General features: G+C 45.8%; 2 protein-coding genes across 3 annotated transcripts; both read right to left on the bottom strand.

Annotated features, from left to right (window-relative positions):
• Positions 1 to 4059: 4059 nt before the first annotated feature.
• PLD6 (phospholipase D family member 6) lies at positions 4060 to 7564 on the bottom strand. Its single transcript, XM_073645980.1, has 2 exons — positions 7038 to 7564; positions 4060 to 4624 (listed from the first exon to the last, which is right to left on the bottom strand). The coding sequence occupies exons 1-2, from the start codon at positions 7435 to 7437 to the stop codon at positions 4383 to 4385; spliced, it is 642 nt and encodes a 213-aa protein (XP_073502081.1). The 5' UTR covers positions 7438 to 7564; the 3' UTR covers positions 4060 to 4382.
• A 1269-nt stretch (positions 7565 to 8833) lies between these two features.
• On the bottom strand, positions 8834 to 20628 carry FLCN (folliculin). Of its 2 annotated transcripts, none has more exons than XM_073648503.1 (12): positions 20559 to 20628; positions 16573 to 16877; positions 14855 to 15001; positions 14269 to 14490; positions 14013 to 14173; positions 13825 to 13916; positions 13396 to 13580; positions 13176 to 13289; positions 12974 to 13097; positions 12656 to 12787; positions 12343 to 12448; positions 8834 to 9569 (listed from the first exon to the last, which is right to left on the bottom strand). In XM_073648503.1, the coding sequence occupies exons 2-12, from the start codon at positions 16819 to 16821 to the stop codon at positions 9368 to 9370; spliced, it is 1734 nt and encodes a 577-aa protein (XP_073504604.1). In that variant the 5' UTR covers positions 16822 to 16877; positions 20559 to 20628; the 3' UTR covers positions 8834 to 9367. The 2 variants fall into 2 exon arrangements, 1 of the variants encoding a protein (XP_073504604.1); XR_012250776.1 differs by having other exon boundaries at positions 9433 to 9569; positions 12260 to 12448.
• Positions 20629 to 23406: the final 2778 nt, after the last annotated feature.

The following is a 23406-nucleotide window of genomic DNA, read 5'->3' as shown; positions in this document are numbered from 1 at the left end:
TGCTCAACTCAGCCAAATGTGTATATGTTTAAATTTGGGGAGAAGAGATAGTCACTGCCAGACGGCTTAGCTCAGGTGATTGGGTACATTATTATTAATTGAGGGAAACCACCATACACATAAGATGCTGGACACAATATTATATATCCATCTGAAAGCTCCATTCACGTCATGTATGAGAGTGGATGGATTCCCTCACCTTTATCTATACCCATTAACTCCCGGGCTAATTCGTGACTTTTTTTTTTATTAAATTTGAGCGATGCCAACAGATGAATATCGCCGCCATGGCCGGCTCCATGTACTTGCTCACACACCAGTTGAGTGCAGGAACTGTCTTGTAGTTATTTGCGCTAGTCTGGTCCATAAATCAGATTAGACCAAGGCAAACTGAAAACATTTTTTTTTTATACACAGACCTAACGTCCACTAGTACATAAGCTATACGCTGGTTGTAGTAAACATGGACTAAAAATACACTTTTGTGAACAATCCTTAAGGCTGAGGAAACATGTCGCCCACCAAAGATCGCCCTATACCTCTACTTCCCAGCAACATAATGGAAGCGAATGCAAAGTTGCTGTGACAAGAAAGTCAGGAAAATCCAAATTTAGCATGCTTGCAAACGATTAGGCTAAGTGCCCACGTTGCGGAACTGAAGCATATTTTTTACGCTTCTCCCTGGCGGGAAAATCGCATGCGGATTTTACATGCGGTTTTCCCGCCAGGTAGAAGCGTTTGTGAGGCGTCTTTGCATGCATTTCCGCATGCGGGTTATCAAGTACTTCTCCAAGTGATTTAAGCATCACTTGGAAAGTGCTTGACAACTTGTTCACACTATATAAATCCATGCAACCGCCATGGATTTATATAGTGTGACCAAGTAATAGTTAAAAAAAAAAGAATCAGAATGGTAAAAAATAAAAAAATAAAGTTTATACTCACCTTCCGATGCATTCTCTGCCCCGTCCGGAGTCTTGAGCGGCTCACGCTGTTGTGTGCAGGACCTGCGGTGACGTCATTGAGTCATGTGATGGGTCATGTGACGTGGCAGGTCCTTCACACAACAGCGCGACGGCGGGAAAACACCGGGAAGACATCAGAAGAGAAGTATAAACTTTATTTTTTCTTTTTTTTTTACAGGTTCTTTGGTACCCAGGTCTGGATGAGAGTCTCCTCTCCTCCAGACTTGGGTACCATCCGCACATTGATTCCGCTGCGCTTCCGCAAAATTAATGAATATGCTGCGGATTTTTGACCGCAGCATGGGCATTGACATTGCGGAATGCCATTGGGGACCATGGGGTGCGGATATACATGCGTTTTACAAGTGTTTACGCTGCGGAAATTCCGCAGCATATACGCTTGTAATACGCAACGCGGGCACGCAGCCTTAGAGAAAATTGAGCAGAGCCTAATATGACATTTTCGTTCCCTAGGCCAGCCTGAAATCCTCCATTCTTCTACAAAAATAATGGACTTTCCAAATGCAGATCACTGTTTAGCTACTATTATTTTTCAATACAAATATTTTGTGTTTTTTTTTACAAGAAATTAAACACAAACTTTCAACATTGCGCGTTCACGCGTAAAATCAACGCATTACAGGTTTCATCCTTTTTGATTACATTGGGTAACATTCGCGATGAATTCAGCACAATTTCTGCATATAACGTTTCAGCCATGCGTAGAGCAGATTTATTATAAATCTCATCTTATTGATCGAGCCCTGTGTTACACTCCAAATACTCTGCATGCAAAAAAAAACATCAATGGATAATATGAAATGTTAGAGGTCTTAACTTTCCTCTTCAAAATACAATTAGAAAAACACACACTTAATAAACTCAGATTCTTGACCAACGACTGCAAATCAGATCCCTTCTGTGCTACAGTGACTGATCTGTGGGGTTTATTGGCAACACCGCCCAGCCTTGTGGGGCTTTGTGTATGGGTCTTTTTTAGGTGGATTCTGCCTGAAATAGCACCACATAAGCACCCCGAAAAGTGAACTACATTCATTTTGTGTTTTATGTCCCTTCTTTTATCCACTTAAGGGTTCAGAAACCCTGAATTTGCTAAAGATGACATGCCCATTCTTTGTCGTCTCCCAGTAGCGAGCTGCCCTCTCTCTATACTTAACAAGATAGCATGAAAACCGCGGCAAGAACGACAGCAAAGTCGCCTCAGCAAAATGACCGCCGGTGGTTTCTTGGAGCACCTTAGCCTGGGCAAACTGTGTCTACAAGATACTGTGTGCACACGGCCCATGGGCCACAGTGGTTTACCCAATTAATGCAGATATGATGCTGTATGTAGGGCTATCATAAAATACAAGATAAAAAGTGGCCAAACATTAAAGATTGCCGTCAGCCTTTCCTCCCAATCCCCCCCCCATACAAGTGCTAAATAGAGGGGAAGAAGCTGCTGCCCAACAATTCTGGCAGCAGCTCATCTCCCAGTAACTTTCATGCTATAATATACATTTATCTATATTCTGTGGTTAGGTATTAAATGTACTACGTTGGAAAACCCCTTTAAAAATGCTCAGCCGTTCGGCAACTTGGCCAGATCTGCAGATTTTATCTATACCGGGCACTCCTTTACCTCTATGGAGCTGATAGTGGAGGACGACACTCGTCTACCTCTATTTCCATCAGTCCCTGAATTAGGCAGCGATGGACGTGTGCGACCTATGCTGAGGAAAAATGGGAGATCGGGATCTCCAACTCGAGATCAAACTTTGATCACGTATTCTGAGAAAACACTTTCATTACTCATCTTAATAACATGTACAGTACAGACCAAAAGTTTGGACACACCTTCTCCTTTAAAGATTTTTCTGTATTTTCATGACCATGAAAATTGTACATTCACACTGAAGGCATCAAAACTATGAATTAACACATGTGGAATTATATACTTAACAAAAAAGTGTGAAACTGAAAATATGTCTTATATTCTAGGTTCTTCAAAGTAGCCACCTTTTGCTTTGATGACTGCTTTGCACACTCTTGGCATTCTCTTGATGAGCTTCAAGAGGTAGTCACCGGAAATGGTTTTCACTTCACAGGTGTGCCCTGTCAGGTTAATAAGTGGGATTTCTTGCCTTATAAATGGGGTTGGGACCATCAGTTGTGTTGTGCAGAAGTCAGGTGGATACACAGCTGATAGTCCTACTGAATAGACTGTTAGAATTTGTATTATGGCGAGAAAAAAGCAGCTAAGTAAAGAAAAATTAGTGGCCATCATTACTTTAAGAAATGAAGGTCAGTCAGTGCGAAAAATTGGGCAAACTTTGAAAGTGTCTCCAAGTGCAGTTGCAAAAACCATCAAGCGCTACAAAGAAACTGGCTCACATGAGGACCGCCCCAGGAAAGGAAGACCAAGAGTCACCTCTGCTTCTGAGGATAAGTTTATCTGAGTCACCAGCCTCAGAAATCTTTGTGCGACGATGAAAAGGTGAACGGATGGACTCTACATGCCTGGTTCCCACCGTGAAGCATGGAGGAGGAGGTGTGATGGTGTGGGGGTGCTTTGCTGGTGACACTGTTGGGGATTTATTAAAAATTGAAGGCATACTGAACCAGCATGGCTACCACAGCATCTTGCAGCGGCATGCTATTCCGTCCGGTTTGCGTTTAGTTGGACCATCATTTATTTTTCAACAGGACAATGACCCCAAACACCTCCAGGCTGTGTAAGGGCTATTTGACCAAGACGGAGAGTGATGGGGTGCTACGCCAGATGACCTGGCCTCCACAGTCACCAGACCTGAACCCAATCGAGATGGTTTGGGGTGAGCTGGACCGCAGAGTGAAGGCAAAAGGGCCAACAAGGGGTAAGCATCTCTGGGAACTCCTTCAAGATTGTTGGAAGACCATTTCCGGTGACTACCTCTTGAAGCTCATCAAGAGAATGCCAAGAGTGTGCAAAGCAGTCATCAAAGCAAAAGGTGGCTACTTTGAAGAACCTAGAATATAAGACATATTTTCAGTTGTTTCACACTTGTTTGTTAAGTATATAATTCCACATGTGTTAATTCATAGTTTTGATGCCTTCAGTGTGAATGTACAATTTTCATAGTCATGAAAATACAGAAAAATCTTTAAATGAGAAGGTGTGTCCAAACTTTTGGTCTGTACTGTATATACTTGGTACCTACTGCCTGTGGGTAATAGGGTGTTATCCTGGCTGCCTGTGTGCCTTGTGATGGTCACAGCTTCCTCCATCTTGATCCAAAATCTTTAGTGTAAGATTTAATCGTGGTAAAATAAAAATGTGAAAAAAAAACAACAAAACAATGAAGCAACAACAAGTCTCTTAAAACACCACTGATCTGTGCATGTGTACAGCGGCAGGGTGACCACAGCAATGAGGCCTTACGGCCCTTCCTTTGGAAAAAAACAGTAGCCGGCTGGGTCATACTCCTCCCAGAGACGCTCAAACTGCTGCAGGTAGGCCCTGACACACGCACCATCATCTGTGACCAGGAGGTTTTCTTGGTTCGTCTGTATCGCCTGCTGAGTCCAGTTCATGGAGCCGGTGAGGACAATGCTCCTATCCACTACCGCAAATTTGTGGTGCATGTAGCCGGAGGACTGATTGTGGCGAACCACGACACCTGCAAAATCAGAGGACACTGTATTCAAGACGAGGAGTCACATGCACACGCTGAGTATTCGGTGAGTATTTTACATCAGTATTTGTAAGCTAAAACCAGGGGAGGAACAATCCAAGGAAAAGTATAATAGAAACACGTCACCGCTTCTGTATTTATCACCCACTCCTGGTTTTGGCTTACAAATACTGATGTAAAATACTGAACGTGTGCCCGTATCAGAGATTTCACATAGTGCGCTGCAGAAGAATCAAATGTGAATGAATATCTCTGCAATGGAGCAACACAGAGGAAAATGGAAAAAATCTGCAGAATCAGGGATTTTTTTACAAAGTATTTACCTCCATTTTTTGAGTGACAGGTGAATAAATGAAATCTGACATTTAGTTAAACACAATGCATATGTTGGTGTGTGTATATAAAATAAAAACGTTTCCTCAGCACAAGCTGCAGGTAAAGCCCCTGAGAAATATAGTAATTATATATATATTCTACCGCGTGACCACCAATCAGTGCAAAATAATGAAGCCAAACTGTAGGGCCCCCGCCTGCAGCCAGACAGGAGGGGGCCGCTCAAAGGGGATTCAAATGTATCATCTTTCCAAGGGAGCTCTGGTGCTAGGACCCCTCATCATCCGGCCACTCATTCTACAAACCAAATAATGTAGAAAAGTCTCATATGGGTGATATAAAAGTAGATGGTTTATTTCTCCAATCTAAACTGGTACAAATGGTTGTCAGTATAGTTGCTCTAATTTCTCCAACATTAGCTGGTTCAAATCGTAGTAGATATAACTGCCCAACGTTTCAACCCCAGCGGGGTTTTCCTCACGGGCATCAAAGGAGCTTAAAACCAGAGCATAAACATAAATAAAGCCATCAGTGACATGTAATATACTAAATCATACAATGAGCAATATTATTCAAAATAAGGAGCATATTAATGAGAAAAAGAAAAAAAAGGGGGCAAAAAGGGGGAGGGGGAGGAGGAAAGAGTATATAGGAGGGCAAAAGAAAAAGGAAGGGAAAATGAGTGTAATCCCTTTAAGGCATCAGAGCAGAATGCTATAGAGTAAGAAATTTCCAAAAATACCTAATTTACTATACCCTGCTAATTTCACCCTTTTTGCCCCCCTTTTTTTGCTTTTTCTCATTAATATGCTCCTTATTTTGAATAATATTGCTCATTGTATGATTTAGTATATTACATGTCACTGATGGCTTTATTTATGTTTATGCTCTGGTTTTAAGCTCCTTTGATGCCCGTGAGGAAAACCCCGCTGGGGTTGAAACGTTGGGCAGTTATATCTACTACGATTTGAACCAGCTAATGTTGGAGAAATTAGAGCAACTATACTGACAACCATTTGTACCAGTTTAGATTGGAGAAATAAAGCATCTACTTTTATATCACCCATATGAGACTTTTCTACATTATTTGGTGTGCCGGAATCTTTACCTACACGGTTCCTTGTGTTGTATTCCTGGCACCCCTCTTCATTAGTTGAGCTTGGTCTCTATTATTATTGACTCATTCTACAAACACCTCCATCACCCCCACAAATTATATATATATATATATATATATATGTGTGTACCATTCCCCCATATATGTCCCATCCAGACCTCACCGCCCCCCCGTGTACCGCTGCCCCAGTCAGCGCAGCCCCCCAAGATGTACCGCTGCCCCAGTCAGCGCAGCCACCCAAGATGTACCGCTGCCCCAGTCAGCGCAGGCCCCCCCCGAAGTACCGCTGCCCCAGTCAGCGCAGCCCCCCAAGATGTACCGCTGCTCCAGTCAGCGCAGCCCCCCCGATGTACCGCTGCCCCAGTCAGCGCAGCCACCCAAGATGTACCGCTGCCCCAGTCAGCGCAGGCCCCCCCCGAAGTACCGCTGCCCCAGTCAGCGCAGGCCCCCCCCGAAGTACCGCTGCCCCAGTCAGCGCAGCCCCCCCCCCGATGTACCGCTGCCCCAGTCAGCGCAGCCCCCCCCCGATGTACCGCTGCCCCAGTCAGCGCAACCCCCCCCGATGTACCACTGCCCCAGTCAGCGCAGCCCCCCCCATGTACCGCTGCCCCAGTCAGCGCAGCCCCCCCCATGTACCGCTGCCCCAGTCAGCGCAGCCCACCCCGATGTACCACTGCCCCAGTCAGCGCAGCCCCCCCCATGTACCGCTGCCCCAGTCAGCGCAGCCCCCCCATGTACCGCTGCCCCAGTCAGCGCAGCCCCCCCATGTACCGCTGCCCCAGTCAGCGCAACCCCCCCCAATCCCAATGTACCGCTGCCCCAGTCTGCGCAGCCCCCCAAGATGTACCGCTGCCCCAGTCAGCGCAGCCCCCCAAGATGTACCGCTGCCACACTCCCCACCACACTCCCCAGTCACCGCCGCCCCCATCCTCCTCTCCGCCATCTTACCCGCCTTCCTCAGCTCTCCGATCTGGGATCCTGCCGCCGCCATGTAGTCGCTGTCGGTGATGACTCGCACCCGCACCCCGCGGCCATGGAGCAGCAGCACGGCCCGGGCCAGCGGGAGGCTGGAGAGGGTGAAGATGCAGAGCTCCAGCGAGCGCCGAGCCCCGAGGAGCCGCCTGAGCAGCGCTGACAGCGGCCCGTCCGTGCGGTGAGGTAGCGGGCAGGAGCAGCGGCTCCCGGGGCTCAGCAGCGGCTCCGCACACACCAGAGGAGCCGGGAAGAACAGAACCTCCCGCACCGGCGGCCGCCGCCGCCGCCGCATGAAGCGGTACACGAGCTCCAGAGCCAGCGCCACGGCCACCGCCGCCACACCGAGCCGCCGCCAGGACACCGCGGGGACCATGACAGCGGGGGGCGGGGCCCGAACAATGGCGGGAAGTGAGGCCTCAGGGGCGGAGCGCGGGAAGCGAGGGAGGACACAAAATGGCGCCTACTGCTGAGGCAGAAGCTGCCACTGATGGTTTCTGAGAAGAAAATGACTGGGAACGTGCATAAAACACACATTTATGGCAGTATGGGGGCAGTCACAACAAACAGGGGGCTTTAAGTGTAGAAAATAATAATAAAAATGTTTTATTCCCTTAATTAACTTTTTTTGGCTACGTCTCATTCACTATTCAAATTTGGCTTCTGATGGGAAAAATGACCAATTTTACCCCATAAAGCTTCTCAGTGAATGGGGTGTAAGGTCTCTTATGGAAAAGAAAAACAAGCCTGTATGGAGGATCTAGACGTGACGGCCCCCGCTGAGGAGGATTAACACTCATGTAATGGCGACTACTCCACCGCCATGTCAGTATGGGGGGTCCCATTAATAAGAAGTAAACCCGTGCCCCAAAACTGGACAAGAACTCTTCACTTTTGGTCACGGTTTTGCTAAACCCAAGCCCAATTGGGTTCCATCAAAATGGAGACTGACAAGGCCAGCGTTCTCCCAACTTACAATGGCGGTGGCTCACTTAAAGTCGACCAAAATCGTCCGCTGGAGTCAGAAACGCATTTCGCGCTTTTACGGATTGTTCTCACGGTAACCGCTTCCCGACCTCCACCGTACACGGGCGGGTGGACGGAGCGAGTCCGCACCAAGCATGGCGGATGGTGGAACCTTACTGAGCTGGAGAATCGCGGCATTTTTTACCATACAATGAACGCCATAAAACCAATGGCGGATTATTATTTTTTTCCATCTCATCGTCAGAAAAGTAAAAAAAATAAAAAATCTGTATATTGTATGTAAGATGAATGGTATCCTTCAGACGCCCGCGACGGTCAGAGCGAATTACATTGGGCCGGGACCATGCTGTCCATCCCGGGCGTCATTCACTCCTTTGTACAATTACTCAAAAATGAAGTCGTGCCAAAGGAAAAAAAAATTTATTTTTTTTAAATAAAGTGTTAAAATACCTTTCACGCCTTTATAAAATCTAAAAACAATGAGAAAACGGTTTGTGGGGTCCACCAGCGGGGGTCCATTGCACAAAGCAATCTGGCTTCTGTTCTAGATTTCTGACCAAAAATGGTGAAAACGCCAATTTGCAAATTGGAGTTTTCAACAATCTCAGTCGTCTGGAACGGAAGCCAGATTCCTTTGTGCGATGGACCCCCACCGGGCGGCCGAGGGTGGGACCCCGACCGGGCGGCCGAGGATGGGACCCCACCGGCTTAATAATCAGTTTCCTCATGATCTCCGTCAGTTTGGCGCAGCTTCTCTTTGCCGTCAAATTTTTCTCCTCTGATAGAGCGTGCCGCAAAAATTCCTCCATTTGCAAAAAAAAAAAAGGCACGGTGCGGCCCCCTACTAAACGGAGAGAGACTATATGCTCAAGTCCTGCAATAAATAGCTCTCTCTGAATGCACCTTTGGCTGTGAATGGAGAAGCAAAATAGTATATAAGTTAAAAAAAAGGGGGTAAATCGGTAAAGTAACCACACGGTCATAATAAGAAGGCACCGCCGTGCTGCGGCTTTCAGGGCTTGTTCAGACGAGCGTATATGCGGACAGACGCCTTTCCACTCGCATACAGTAGTTTCCTTTAAAACGGTTGTGCAGAAATTAAAAAGAAACACAAAAAAACAAAACAAACAACACAGCTGCTTTCTTCCAGCGCCACCCCTGATGAGGTGAATCGTGCCATGCTGCAATACCGCACACAACCTGTAGATAGGCGTGGCGCTATGGGGTCAACAAGAGTCGCATGTATTCCTGTTCTTACAACACATTTACAATGGACGCCAGTCTGGTAGATATAGGGGTCCCTTTTTTTTTGTATATAGTTAGATCCGACACTCAGACGAGGTGGGGCTGCGCACGCTGGACATTAGGTGGGATTTGTAGGTCTTGCTGAGGCCGGTCATCCAGAATTTCAACAGTTTGATATTGTCCTCCTCCGACGCTCCCAATATGCCCAGCAGCTTCTGCGTGTCCTCTTTGGGGCGACTGTCCACTTTGGTGAACTTGAACAGAACTTTCACTTTACTATAAAAACAAAACAAAAAAAAACAAAACATTTTATTCCCTGACGGCAAGCCCAGATCCTACAGAGATCAGTTTCCATTCACCAGCAGCAAGCAGAGCTAGAGGAAACCAGCGACGCTCCGTCAGGTAAAGAATATTAGGAAGCTGCAGAACTTCTCAAACATTTTTATTTGTCTTCTTCCAAGAGCCGTAACTTTATTTTTTGCATCGAGCTAACAGGACGAGTTGTAGTTTTGAACGACATTGTCCATTTTACCAAATAAATGTATTGAAAAAAACATGAAGAAAAATAGCAAATAGTGAAATAAAAAATAAATAAACGCAATTCCACTATTAGTTTTTTGGGGTTTTGCTTTTATGGCAGTAAAAATGACCCAGCAACATGATTATAGTAATAATTAAAAAATTTAAAAAAAACAACTGTACAGGATTGGTTTTAATTTAAAAAGGTAAAAAAAAAATTCTGAATTTTGTAAAAAATAAAAATTTTGCTTTGTCTCCATTTTTTGTTTTTCGTCTATGGAGCTGGGTGAGGGCTTGTTCTTTCGTATGGAGAGCTGAGGTTATTATTGGTACCATTTTGGGGTAGAAAGGAGGTTTTATTTGTCTTATTGCCGAGCAACTAAAATAAAAAAACCACAGCCTTTCTGGAGAGGTGATTTTCCTCTGCATTGCGCTGTTTACCGACAGGTTAATTAATTTTATATTCGGACAGATCGGACTTTTACAGGAGTGGCTTGTATGTGATATTAACACATACAATTTTAGATGAAAAAATTTATTGTTTTATTTTAAACACATATATATAATATTGTATTTTTTTATTTTTCAATTTAATTAGATATATCTAATTAAATTGAAAAATAAAAAAATATATATAATATTGTATTTTTTTATTTTTCAATTTAATTAGATATATCTAATTAAATTGTAAAATAAAAAATATACTGTATTTTTCGGACTATAAGACAATCTTTTTTCCTCCAAAATTTTGGAGGAAAATGGGGGGGGGGTCTTATAGTCCGAATGCAGCTGGGGGGATATATATATATATATATTCATACACACACACACACACACACACACACACACACACACACACACACACACACACACTGTGCTGGGGAGAGCGGTTGCAGCGGAGGAGCGGGGCACAGGAGGCAGCAGCCGCCTGCTGCAGCCTACACTGTCCCCGCTGCTGAAGAAAATGAATATTCACTGGGCATGAATATTCACCCCCCACTCCACGCCCATGGGCGTGCGGAGGGGGTGAATATTCATGCCCTTTAACAGCGGGCAAACGCGATCGCCCGGCAGCAGCAGGAGCCGCACTGCGGCTACGCTGTGTGCCAGCTATTAAGGAGCATGAAATCACTGCTCCCCGCGCACACAGTCCCGGCGTGGGGAGCAGTGACTTCCGGCAGCTGAGCTCTCCTTGTGAGCCGCGCATGGCAGTGACGTCATGCGCGGCTCACATGTAGATATCAGTGATGGCAGACAGGATGCAGCGCTGGAGGAGAGAGAAGAAAGGTGAGTAGGAGTGTTTATTTTTTTATGTGCAGCCTGATGGGGATTAGGGGGACCATGCATACTAGGATAAGGATGAGGGGGATCATACATACCAGGATAAGGATGAGGGGGGATCATACATGCCAGGATAAGGATGAGGGGGATCATACATGCCAGGATAAGGATGAAGGGGTGCCATGCATACCAGGATAAGGATGAAGGGGTGCCATGCATACCAGGATAAGGATGAAGGGGTGCCATGCATAATAGGAAGGGGGGGGCATATCTACCAGGATGGGGGAAATTATCAGAATTGGGGGACATTATTCCTATTCCAGTGTCAGCAGCAGACCCGCTCCCCCTTAACAGTGCATCGTGACTACATTTTTTTCTATTTTCCTCCTCTAAAACCTAGGTGCATCTTATGGTCCGGTGCGTCTTATAGTCCGAAAAATAAGGTATATCTTTCTATTTTACAATTTAAATTATTTATACAAATACACAAATAAATTGAAAAAAAATTATATATACATATTTATTTAAAAAATAAAAAATTATATATATATATATATATATATATATATATATATATATATATATATATATATATATATATCTCTATGTATATATACACATACAGTACAGACCAAAAGTTTGGACACACCTTCTCATTTAAAGATTTTTCTGTATTTTCATGACTATGAAAATTGTACATTCACACTGAAGGCATCAAAACTATGAATTAACACATGTGGAATTATATACTTAACCAAAAAGTGTGAAACAACTGAAAATATGTCTTATATTCCAGGTTCTTCAAAGTAGCCACCTTTTGCTTTGATGACTGCTTTGCACACTCTTGGCATTCTATTGAATGTACAATTTTCATAGTCATGAAAATACAGAAAAAAAATCTTTAAATGAGAAGGTGTGTCCAAACTTTTGGTCTGTACTGTATATGTGTGTATATATATATATATATATATATATATATATATATATTTATCTCTTTAGTCCCCTGCTCTCGTTCCATCGCTTATGCTATACAGATGGACAGTGGTATTTGAGTGGATAGAGGTGCCGGCTGTGTAATAGCTCTCCTGGGCTGGCTCTGTACACCAGCACCCGACATGTTATGTAATGTCAGACTTTGGGAAAGGGTTACATTAAGCTTCATTTACACATATCCGGAGTATCGGGAGCCGGATCATCAGCATTTTCCGTCCACATTTCCCCCAGTAGAAGGTAAGCGGCGGCCCCTTACTTCATCCACTCCTCCTTCAGACACACCAAGCACTGGTCCACCACGTCCATGGACAGGTTCTCATTGCTCAGGGCGGCTTCGATCTTGTTCAGGATCGTCAATCCCACTGTGGGAGATAAGAAGCGGATTATGGGCCTCTTATGTGAAAGTCTGGACTAGTACATAAGTCGCTGTGTAGCCACTGCTCTAACAAAGTGAATGTTGCACAGCCAAATCCGGGCATCGTCTTCTTCTGCCGCAGCGTCCCGGGCAAGTCATGACATCTCGTCAGGGGTCTAGTAAGGGTGAAAGGCGTAGGAGCGGGATTACTTACCCCGGTCTGTGGCCACTGGACTCCCACTCGCCACCACAAATTCATATTTGCTGAGAGGCTCATCATCCACAAACAGGACGGGATACAGGTTGGATCGCGGCGCCGTCCGGACATCAATCATCACTGCAAATTCTATCAAAAGCAAAAAAAAAACAGAATGCCAAAATGACTAGAATTTGGAGAGCCAACCACCTGTTCCCATGGGTAACACCAGACCTGGGCCTTCTGCACTTTCACATCAGCATTCAGTGGAAACATAAGAACGTAACTGCACCGGATGGGCTCAGCTACATCTATACGAGATTGGGGATTGCTCACCGGAGGACTGCACATGCAGGGGGATCTCAGCCTGGGGGCTCAGCCCCAAGAAGTTGCACCTATAGGCATCTTCATACTTTTCACTGTACGGGATGACACGAATGCAACCCACAGGGAGCATGGCCTGAGATGCAGAAGATGAAAGGGTTAATGTGGGGTAATGGTATCCCACGTAACATTATTATACTCTGGTCGCACTCACCTGCAGGACATCGAATGCCGACTGGATCAGCTCTTGGTCGTGCCCCTTCCAAATCACTTGATTTCCCATCAGAATGTGCCAAGCCAACATTCGGAAAGCAGAAGCGCCGAGTACCTGAGCGCAAACACAAGACCGGGCGCAGCCGTCATCTCATACCGTATTACAGGAGAGCGACCGCATACAGTACACACAGCTCTCTCCTTATGTCCATACACCCCACCTGTCTCATGTGCCGCAGAGACCGGAACACGGCCGTCCTCCGGATGGACCAACTGCAATCTGACAGGACAGATGACTCCGTATGGCATTTGGACAGTTCTCTACCCTCAAGAACTTCAGGCTGTGGTCGTGGTCGACCCTCCTCTTCCTCATGGCACTCCCAGGCAGCACACTCTTCTTCCAAGTCTGCAGAATTAATTTGAGATAAATATCTTGTGCCGACAGTCCACAATGAACAAGCATTATTTCTCCATCCCAGTCCTCAGCGACTTCTCAGCCTCCCAGTTCCCTGTGATGTCTCGTGCTCCCAGTCCCCCGGTGAGCCAGTGATGTCTCGTGCTCCCAGTCCCCCGGTGAGCCAGGATTATTCATGGCACAGGATCCCACCATAGTTTCACAAATACCTATTAAAGTGGGTCATTACACATACCCGCCTGCTTCTCCATCTGCACCAAAGTGTCCTCTGTGGGGGCGCCCTCGAGCAGCTTCTCAGTCAGACGGCAGCCACAAGCCTTCAGTAACCTGCGTACAAATCCGTTCACATTCATGTATGAGCAGAAAAGTCATCTATCTTTTCAAAATAGAAAACATTACAAAGGGACTGTGACGACCGGTTACCATGCGAAGGACGTGTGCAGACAGGCCCACAGGTTGTCATCGTTGGTGAGCGACGTCAGAGATCGGGCTGCGTTGCCGTTTCTCTGGTGCAAAAACGGTGTGAACGCTGTGTTAATCCGGAGGGGGCGCTGTGGACACCCAAACTGCTCTGCTTCAAACACCTGCAAAGTACAACAGGACGGTATTATCAACCGTGCACGGAAGGTGTCCAATCATTAACCCTTTAAAGCCGTATTTAAGGAGTGACCTGACGTACCTTTAATGCCTTCCCCTGGAGCTCATCTATGACCCCTCTGATCTTGGACAACAGGAAAGGCCAGGAGTTGATCAGGTAGATCCTGTCCATCATGATGACGATGATACTGTACCAGCGCTGGAACCCACGGGCGAGACTATCCTTGATGAAGAACGTGTGGCTGAAGACAAAGCCGTGCTGCTCATCCCCAAAGAAGATGGGACCTTCCCTGCCAGGGCAAACCTAGACAACAGGAGCACATCCAGCAACACTCTCAGGAGCCCAGGGCTCTAAGGAATCCAAAATTCTATAATAAAGTAACATCTCAAATGCTTTACCGTTTTGTGTATGCAGCTCCTATACACACCTGTATGTCTCTAAGGTTTCAGACTAACAACCCAATCCAGTGTTCAGTGTGATCCTGCGGTCAGGTCTTAATCTCTTCCATCTAGCCTCTTCTCTACTATCCATATAAACTAAGGACAGGGGGAGTAGCACATGACTGCAGGATCTGACTACACAAGGTCAGTTTGTAGTCTGTAACCATGGAGACACATAGATCAGTCAAGAATATTTTATCCCACAAAACTCTGATTTTCTTACGTACCTCACAGCTTAAGCTGCGCACACAGGCCTGACGCACAATACTGAAGAGCTGGGGATGGTTGGGGTGCTGGTGGCTGACATATTTAATGGAAGTTTCCTTATCATGGCTGATGTACCCAGGATGGCAGGCATCCAAAGACCGGCAGCCCTGAATGACAAAAAATACATTAAATATGAAAAAAGTCAAAGTTAGCTTATGTACAAGAATATAACTACTATAATACTGCCCCTATGAACAAGAATATAACTACTATAATACTGCCCCCTATGTACAAGAATATAACTACTATAATACTGCTCCTATGTACAAGAATATAACTACTATAATACTGCCCCCTATGTACAAGAATATAACTACTATAATACTGCTCCTATGTACAAGAATATAACTACTATAATACTGCTCCTATGTACAAGAATATAACTACTATAATACTGCTCCTATATACAAGAATATAACTACTATAATACTGCTCCTATATACAAGAACATAACTACTATAATACTGCTCCTATATACAAGAACATAACTACTATAATACTGCCCCCTATGTACAAGAATATAACTACTATAATACTGCCTCCTATGTACAAGAATATAACTACTATAATACTGCTCCTATATACAAAAATATAACAACTATAATACTGCTCCTATATACAAGAATATAACTACTATAATACTGCTCCTATATACAAGAATATAACTACTATAATACTGCTCCTATGTACAAGAATATAACTACTATAATACTGCCCCCTATGTACAAGAATATAACTACTATAATACTGCCCCCTATGTACAAGAATATAACTACTATAATACTGCCCCCTATGTACAAGAATATAACTACTATAATACTGCCCCCTATATACAAGAATATAACTACTATAATACTGCCCCTATGTACAAGAATATAACTACTATAATACTGTCCCTATGTACAAGAATATAACTACTATAATACTGCCTCCTATATACAAGAATATAACTACTATAATACTGCCCCCTATGTACAACAATATAGCTACTATAATACTGCTTCTATGTACAAGAATATAACTACTATAATACTGCCCCCTATGTACAAGAATATAACTACTATAATAATGCTCCTATGTACAAGAATATAACTAGTATAATACTGCCCCCTATGTACAAGAATAGAACTACTATAATACTGCCCCCTATGTACAAGAATAGAACTACTATAATACTGCTCCTATGTACAAGAATATAACTACTATAATACTGCCCCCTATGTACAGGGATATAACTACTATAATACTGCTCCTATATACAACAATATAACTACTATAATACTGCCCCCTATGTACAGGGATATAACTACTATAATACTGCCCCCTATGTACAGGGATATAACTACTATAATACTGCTCCTATATACAAGAATATAACTACTATAATACTGCTCCTATATACAAGAATATAACTACTATAATACTGCTCCTATGTACAAGAATATAACTACTATAATACTGCCCCCTATGTACAAGAATATAACTACTATAATACTGCCCCCTATGTACAAGAATATAACTACTATAATACTGCTCCTATGTACAAGAATATAACTACTATAATACTGCCTTCTATGTACAAGAATATAACTACTATAATACTGCTCCTATGTACAAGAATATAACTACAGTAGAGTTGCATACATTTATGCCTCCTAGGTCCATACAATCTGTTTACCTCACACATATCAGATTTCTTCAGTCTGGGGCTGTTGGATTCGGCACTGGCGCCATCTGCAGGACTGTGAGAGCGGATCCTGCTACTCATCTGTATTCCTCCTTCCTCCTCCTCCACCTGTTCTCCCTGTCCCAGGCTGTCCCCACATGCTGCCCCCTGGGGGAGGGGTGAATGCAGAGCTTCAGTGCAGAACAGAGTGCGGGGTCCATGGAGCTCACAGAAGTGGCACAGCGCTACGATGGCATTCATGACTGTGACTTGGCAATCTTCAATACCGTGGAGTCAATTTACAGCAACGTTTCATCCTGTAGAATAATCAGTGATGTTCATCACCTCCTCTCACTGCTCACACACAGATTAATAGTAATAAGAAAGAAGAGAGCGAGCAGAATAGGAAAGAAAGCTTAAAACTGTGGTCTCCCTAGTGGTGGCTGTATAAATCTGTATGTAGTGAGCTCCCCCTAGTGGTGGCTGTATAAATCTGTATGTAGTGAGCTCCCTCTAGTGGTGGCTGTATAAATCTGTATGCAGTGAGCTCCCCCTAGTGGTGGCTGTATAAATCTGTATGTAGTGAGCTCCCCCTAGTGGTGACTGTATAAATCTGTATGTAGTGAGCTCCCTCTAGTGGTGGCTGTATAAATCTGTATGTAGTGTGCTCCCCCTAGTGGTGGCTGTATAAATCTGTATGTAGCGGGCTTCCCCTAGTGGTGGCTGTATAAATCTGTATGTAGCGAGCTTCCCCTAGTGGTGGCTGTATAAATCTGTATCTAGTGAGCTCCCCCTAGTGGTGACTGTATAAATCTGTATGTAGTGAGCTCCCCCTAGTGGTGGCTGTATAAATCTGTATGTAGCGAGCTTCCCCTAGTGGTGGCTGTATAAATCTGTATCTAGTGAGCTCCCCCTAGTGGTGACTGTATAAATCTGTATGTAGTGAGCTCCCCCTAGTGGTGGCTGTATAAATCTGTATGTAGCGAGCTTCCCCTAGTGGTGGCTGTATAAATCTGTATGTAGCGAGCTTCCCCTAGTGGTGGCTGTATAAATCTGTATGTAGTGAGCTCCCCCTAGTGTTGGCTGTATAAATCTGCATGCAGTGAGCTCCTCCTAGTGATGGCTGTATAAATCTGTATGTAGTGAGCTCCTCCTAGTGGTGACTGTATAAATCTGTATGTAGTGAGCTCCTCCTAGTGGTGACTGTATAAATCTGTATGTAGTGAGCTCCCTCTAGTGGTGGCTGTATAAATCTGTATGTAGTGAGCTCCCTCTAGTGGTGGCTGTATAAATCTGTATGCAGTGAGCTCCCCCTAGTGGTGGCTGTATAAATCTGTATGTAGTGAGCTCCCCCTAGTGGTGACTGTATAAATCTGTATGTAGTGAGCTCCCTCTAGTGGTGGCTGTATAAATCTGTATGTAGTGTGCTCCCCCTAGTGGTGGCTGTATAAATCTGTATGTAGCGGGCTTCCCCTAGTGGTGGCTGTATAAATCTGTATGTAGTGAGCTTCCCCTAGTGGTGGCTGTATAAATCTGTATGTAGTGAACTCCCCCTAGTGTTGGCTGTATAAATCTGTATGTAGTGAGCTCCCCCTAGTGGTAGCTGTATAAATCTGTATCTAGTGAGCTCCCCCTAGTGGTGACTGTATAAATCTGTATGTAGTGAGCTCCCCCTAGTGGTAGCTGTATAAATCTGTATCTAGTAAGCTCCCCCTAGTGGTGACTGTACAAATCTGTATGTAGTGAGCTCCCCCTAGTGGTAGCTGTATAAATCTGTATCTAGTGAGCTCCCCCTAGTGGTAGCTGTATAAATCTGTATCTAGTGAGCTCCCCCTAGTGGTGACTGTATAAATCTGTATGTAGCGAGCTTCCCCTAGTGGTGGCTGTATAAATCTGTATGTAGTGAACTCCCCCTAGTGTTGGCTGTATAAATCTGTATGTAGTGAGCTCCCCCTAGTGGTGGCTGTATAAATCTGTATGTAGTGAGCTCCCCCTAGTGGTGACTGTATAAATCTGTATGTAGTGAGCTCCCCCTAGTGGTGACTGTATAAATCTGTATGTAGTGAGCTCCTCCTAGTGGTGTCTGTATAAATCTGTATGTAGTGCGCTCCCCCTAGTGGTAGCTGTATAAATCTGTATGTAGTGACCTCCTCCCTAGTGGTGGCTGTATAAATCTGTATGTAGCGAGCTTCCCCTAGTGGTGACTGTATAAATCTGTATGTAGCGAGCTCCTCCTAGTGGTGGCTGTATAAATCTGTATGTACTGAGCTCCCCCTAGTGGTGGCTGTATAAATCTGTATGTACTGAGCTCCCCCTAGTGGTGGCTGTATAAATCTGTATGTAGTGAGCTCCCCCTAGTGGTGGCTGTATAAATCTGTATGTAGTGAGCTCCTCCTAGTGGTGGCTGTATAAATCTGTATGTAGTGAGCTCCTCCTAGTGGTGGCTGTATAAATCTGTATGTAGCGAGCTTCCCCTAGTGGTGGCTGTATAAATCTGTATGTAGCGAGCTTCCCCTAGTGGTGGCTGTATAAATCTGTATGTAGTGAGCTCCCCCTAGTGGTGGCTGTATAAATCTGTATGTAGTGAGCTCCCCCTAGTGGTGGCTGTATAAATCTGTATGTAGTGAGCTCCCCCTAGTGGTGGCTGTATAAATCTGTATGTAGTGAGCTCCCCCTAGTGGTGGCTGTATAAATCTGTATGTACTGAGCTCCCCCTAGTGGTGGCTGTATAAATCTGTATGTAGTGAGCTCCCCCTAGTGGTGGCTGTATAAATCTGTATGTAGTGAGCTCCCCCTAGTGGTGGCTGTATAAATCTGTATGTAGTGAGCTCCCCCTAGTGGTGGCTGTATAAATCTGTATGTAGTGAGCTCCCCCTAGTGGTGGCTGTATAAATCTGTATGTACTGAGCTCCCCCTAGTGGTGGCTGTATAAATCTGTATGTAGTGAGCTCCCCCTAGTGGTGGCTGTATAAATCTGTATGTAGTGAGCTCCCCCTAGTGGTGGCTGTATAAATCTGTATGTACTGAGCTCCCCCTAGTGGTGGCTGTATAAATCTGTATGTAGTGAGCTCCCCCTAGTGGTGGCTGTATAAATCTGTATGTAGTGAGCTCCCCCTAGTGGTGGCTGTATAAATCTGTATACTATTTCGTCTCGATAGAGGTGGCTGAAAATTTTATTACTTCAAGAGAATATGTCACATTGTTTTCGCTCTCTCATCTGAAGGAAGCATTAATACTCAGGGCTGTAATGACAAATACAAGAAAAACTGTGACCCCCCCTCCCCCCCACACCATGCTAATGGTGCCTGTCTTATAGGACCTCAGATAGAATAAACTCAAGGACAGATTCCCTTTAAGCCTTTCCTGACACATTCAGCGCTGGGTCTGGGAGCCGTTGCCAGCTGTGATGTACAGTCCGCACCTGCCAGTATCAACAGTGACCGGAGCGGAGCTCGGATTGCGGCTTTTAACCATTTATATGCCGGTCAATCCCGGTCAGGGGCATTTAAATTGTGTAATTGCGATGACCCTCGAGCGCCACAATCCCCAGGAGTCCACATGGCCCCCGGTGGCTACTACTCGCCCATGTCGCCACTATCTTGGTACTCATGTGAACCCCGGTGGCTACTACTCGCCCATGTCGCCACTATCTTGGTACTCATGTGAAGCCTGGCCTATGGCTGCCTTATCAGATCAGTAATTTTCCTATGAACAGTAAAGGTACATGCGTCAATGTGAACAGAGACATAAAAAAGTTACAGCTCTTGGAAGAAGAGGAGGAGGAAAAAAAGCGAAAATAGTCTATGACAGGAAGGGGTTAAAGGGCTTGTCCACCCCCCCCTGCTGGAGCCCCTGTGATGGTGGGGTCCCTGCAGACAGTCCCCACCAGTAATACAGTCAGCACTGACCAGAGACTGTATATCGGGCTCTCCCTATAGCCCTGGTGGCACTACAAGTCCCAGCAGCAGCCCCAGTCCTCCGCAGCTGCCCTCACTCACCTGACACTCCGCCATGTTTACATCACGTGACAGCGCCTGACGTCCGCTTCTTTGAACGATCTTAAGTGTCGCAATAGAAGGGGGGGGGGGGGTTAAAATATTTATCGGCCAAAATATTGCTTGGAATGAACTCTGTTGTCAAGATGTTCACTTTATACTTCGTGATAATATTGGCGGATATTATACGGAATGGATTAAGGAGGCGGAGAATTAAGAATCCAATTTCATCTCCCCCTCCGTGTCGTCGTAATAATGGTTTAACCCGAAGCTTAGGTTACTGCGGGGAATGTGTCAGCTGATCGGTCACATGACTCCTCCTCCCTGCACGTGCTAGGACGTCTCATCACAGATCCCCAGCCGGTGCCTTTCTCCTGCTGCAGCAAAACTACAACGCCCAGCATGGCCAGACAGATCCTGGGAGTATCACAGTCACACAGATTATTAAGGTTATTAGGAAACCTAATGCAGACATCATCCAAGTCAGTCCCTTAAAGTCGGCTCTTAAAGGGCCAGTACACTCAGATGTCACAACTTGATGCCAACACATCGCTATTATAACATAATCTGTGCTGGCAAATCCTGGCAAATGCCGAAGCCGCTCTGCTCAGCTGTGTCATGTAGATGGCAACCAAGCCTGACTGCTACGCGCTTAACCTCATAGATGCCACCATCAATGTGACAGCTGGAAATGATGGAAGACAACGCCGTCTGACCACCTCACCACCCCCCATGTCTGCTATGTGTGTGCTCCCGTGGCTGGGCCTCATAGGAGACAGGTAATGTGACGATATACCGCAATATTACAGTGGTCACAGACCGTAGGGATTAGCTCGTTCCTCTCCTTTACAACCCACTTTCGTCCACACCTACCATACCCCCACTGCCCTCCTCCTCCAGCATTTGGTGCCTGTGGTATCAGTCACATTACATCCATGCTAGAGGAGACTGTTTTTTCCTACCTTGATGGAACGGCACCGATGCAGCCAATCAGTCGACACCCTGCAAAGCCAAAAGACCGGCGTGGAGCACCAACAACGGTACAGAGGAGCATCGAGGGGGGTCGGGTAGGAGACTATATGTTTTGTTAAATCTTTTCCACTAGTTAAAAAATGATCCTAAATAATGGACAACCACTTTAAGACGATTGTAATGTGCACGGCGTACGTGTGCCCCCTTCATCTCAAAACTGAAGAGATGGAGACGTTCGGAGAAGGCAGGTTGGAACCATCCAGTCACCTGGCCCCATAGATACGTTGGGAGAAAAAGCCAGGTTGGGACTCTTGGGTCACCTGACCCCATGGATACGTTCAGAGAGGCCAGGTTGGGACCTTCGGGTTACTTGGCCCCATGGAGACATTGGTAGAAGCCAGGTTGGGGCCTTCCGGTCACCTGGCCCCATGGATATGTTCAGAGAGGCCAGGTTGGGACCTTCGGGTTACTTGGCCCCATGGAGACATTGGTAGAAGCCAGGTTGGGGCCTTCCGGTCACCTGGCCCCCTGGATACGTTGGGAGAAGCCAGGTTGGGACCTTCGGGTCACTTGGCCCCATGGAGACGTTGAGAGAAGCCAGGTTGGGACCCTCCGGTCACCTGGCCCCATGGAGACGTTGGGACCCTCTGGTCACCTGGCCCCATGGAGACGTTCGAAGGATCCCAACCTGGCTTCTCCCGGCACCTGGCCCGATGGATACATTGGGAAAAGCCAGGTTGGGATCCTTCAGTCACCTGACCCCCATGGACATGTTGGGAGATGCCAGGTTGCAACTATCCAGTCACCTGGCCCCATGTATACATTTGGAGAAGCCAGGTTGGGACCCTCCGGTCACCTGGTCTTATAACTCAAAGGGCTTCCTAAGCGTGTCATTACCTCCTCACTGTGGGTGCCCACCGAAACCGGGGGGCCACTGGTGGGGGTAGTCGGCCCTGGAAGCCCCAAAGTCGCAGCGGGTCTAATCCCGGCAAGTCAGCGGAAGGGTGAGACTCTAATTTGCACCATCTTGGGTATTTGCTGGGACTGTTCTATGTGTTATTGTCCATTGGGTGGTTCAATAAAGTATTGCCACGCTGTTTTACCCTCACCCTGTGTTGTCTGAGTAGTATTCTGCCCACGAGAAAGGAGAGCGGGCGATCAGAAGGATGAGCCCTGGTCCATGCGTTCTCAGGCCAGTGGATGAGAGCACCCACTGACCCCGGTGTCTCCACCTGCAGCAACGGGTAGACTTTAAAGGAAATCTAGCACAGAGAGCAGCATAATATAGGGGGAGAGACCCCGATTCCAGTGATGTCACTTACAGGGCTGCTTGATGTAGTTTTGATAAAACCACCATTTTTAATAATAGAGGACTAGTAAATCAGCTGCCGGGTATTCCCACCGGTCCCGACCACTGATTGCCAACTTTCTGCCTATGCACAATGTACACAGAAATCTGCCAACCAGTAGTGTGGACGGGGTTATACACAGCTCCGACAACTGCTACAGCTGCAGCAGAGAAAAATGATTTCTTATCAAAACTGCAGTAAGCAGCCCAGAAAGTGACTCCGCTGGAATCAGGGTCTCTGCCCCCTCCATCATGCTGCTCTCAAATCAGGTAGCAAAAACCTGCTGGCAGATTCCCTTTAAGACTTGATCAAACGTACTGTGTGGCTGCAAATTGATTTATTACCGCGTCCTCGAGAGCGCAGACCTTTAAAATAATAGATCTCAGCCAAATGCATCTATAGTGATGCAGCGACAGCGCAGATGACCCCGATGGAAGGAAGGTCACTGTGGTCCAGGAGAATACATTTCCCTTGCCGCTCCCCCCCTCTCCCTTGCCGCTCTCGCACACAAGTAAATGAAGCTCCAGAGA

The sequence above is a fragment of the Phyllobates terribilis genome, unplaced genomic scaffold, assembly GCF_046119375.1.
Source record: "Phyllobates terribilis strain yellow unplaced genomic scaffold, ASM4611937v1 Scaffold_9__5_contigs__length_417890890, whole genome shotgun sequence".
Classification (NCBI taxonomy): Eukaryota; Metazoa; Chordata; class Amphibia; order Anura; family Dendrobatidae; genus Phyllobates; species Phyllobates terribilis.
The sequence above is the reverse complement of the archived record's forward strand: the minus strand, read 5'-3'. Positions and strand labels throughout refer to the sequence as shown.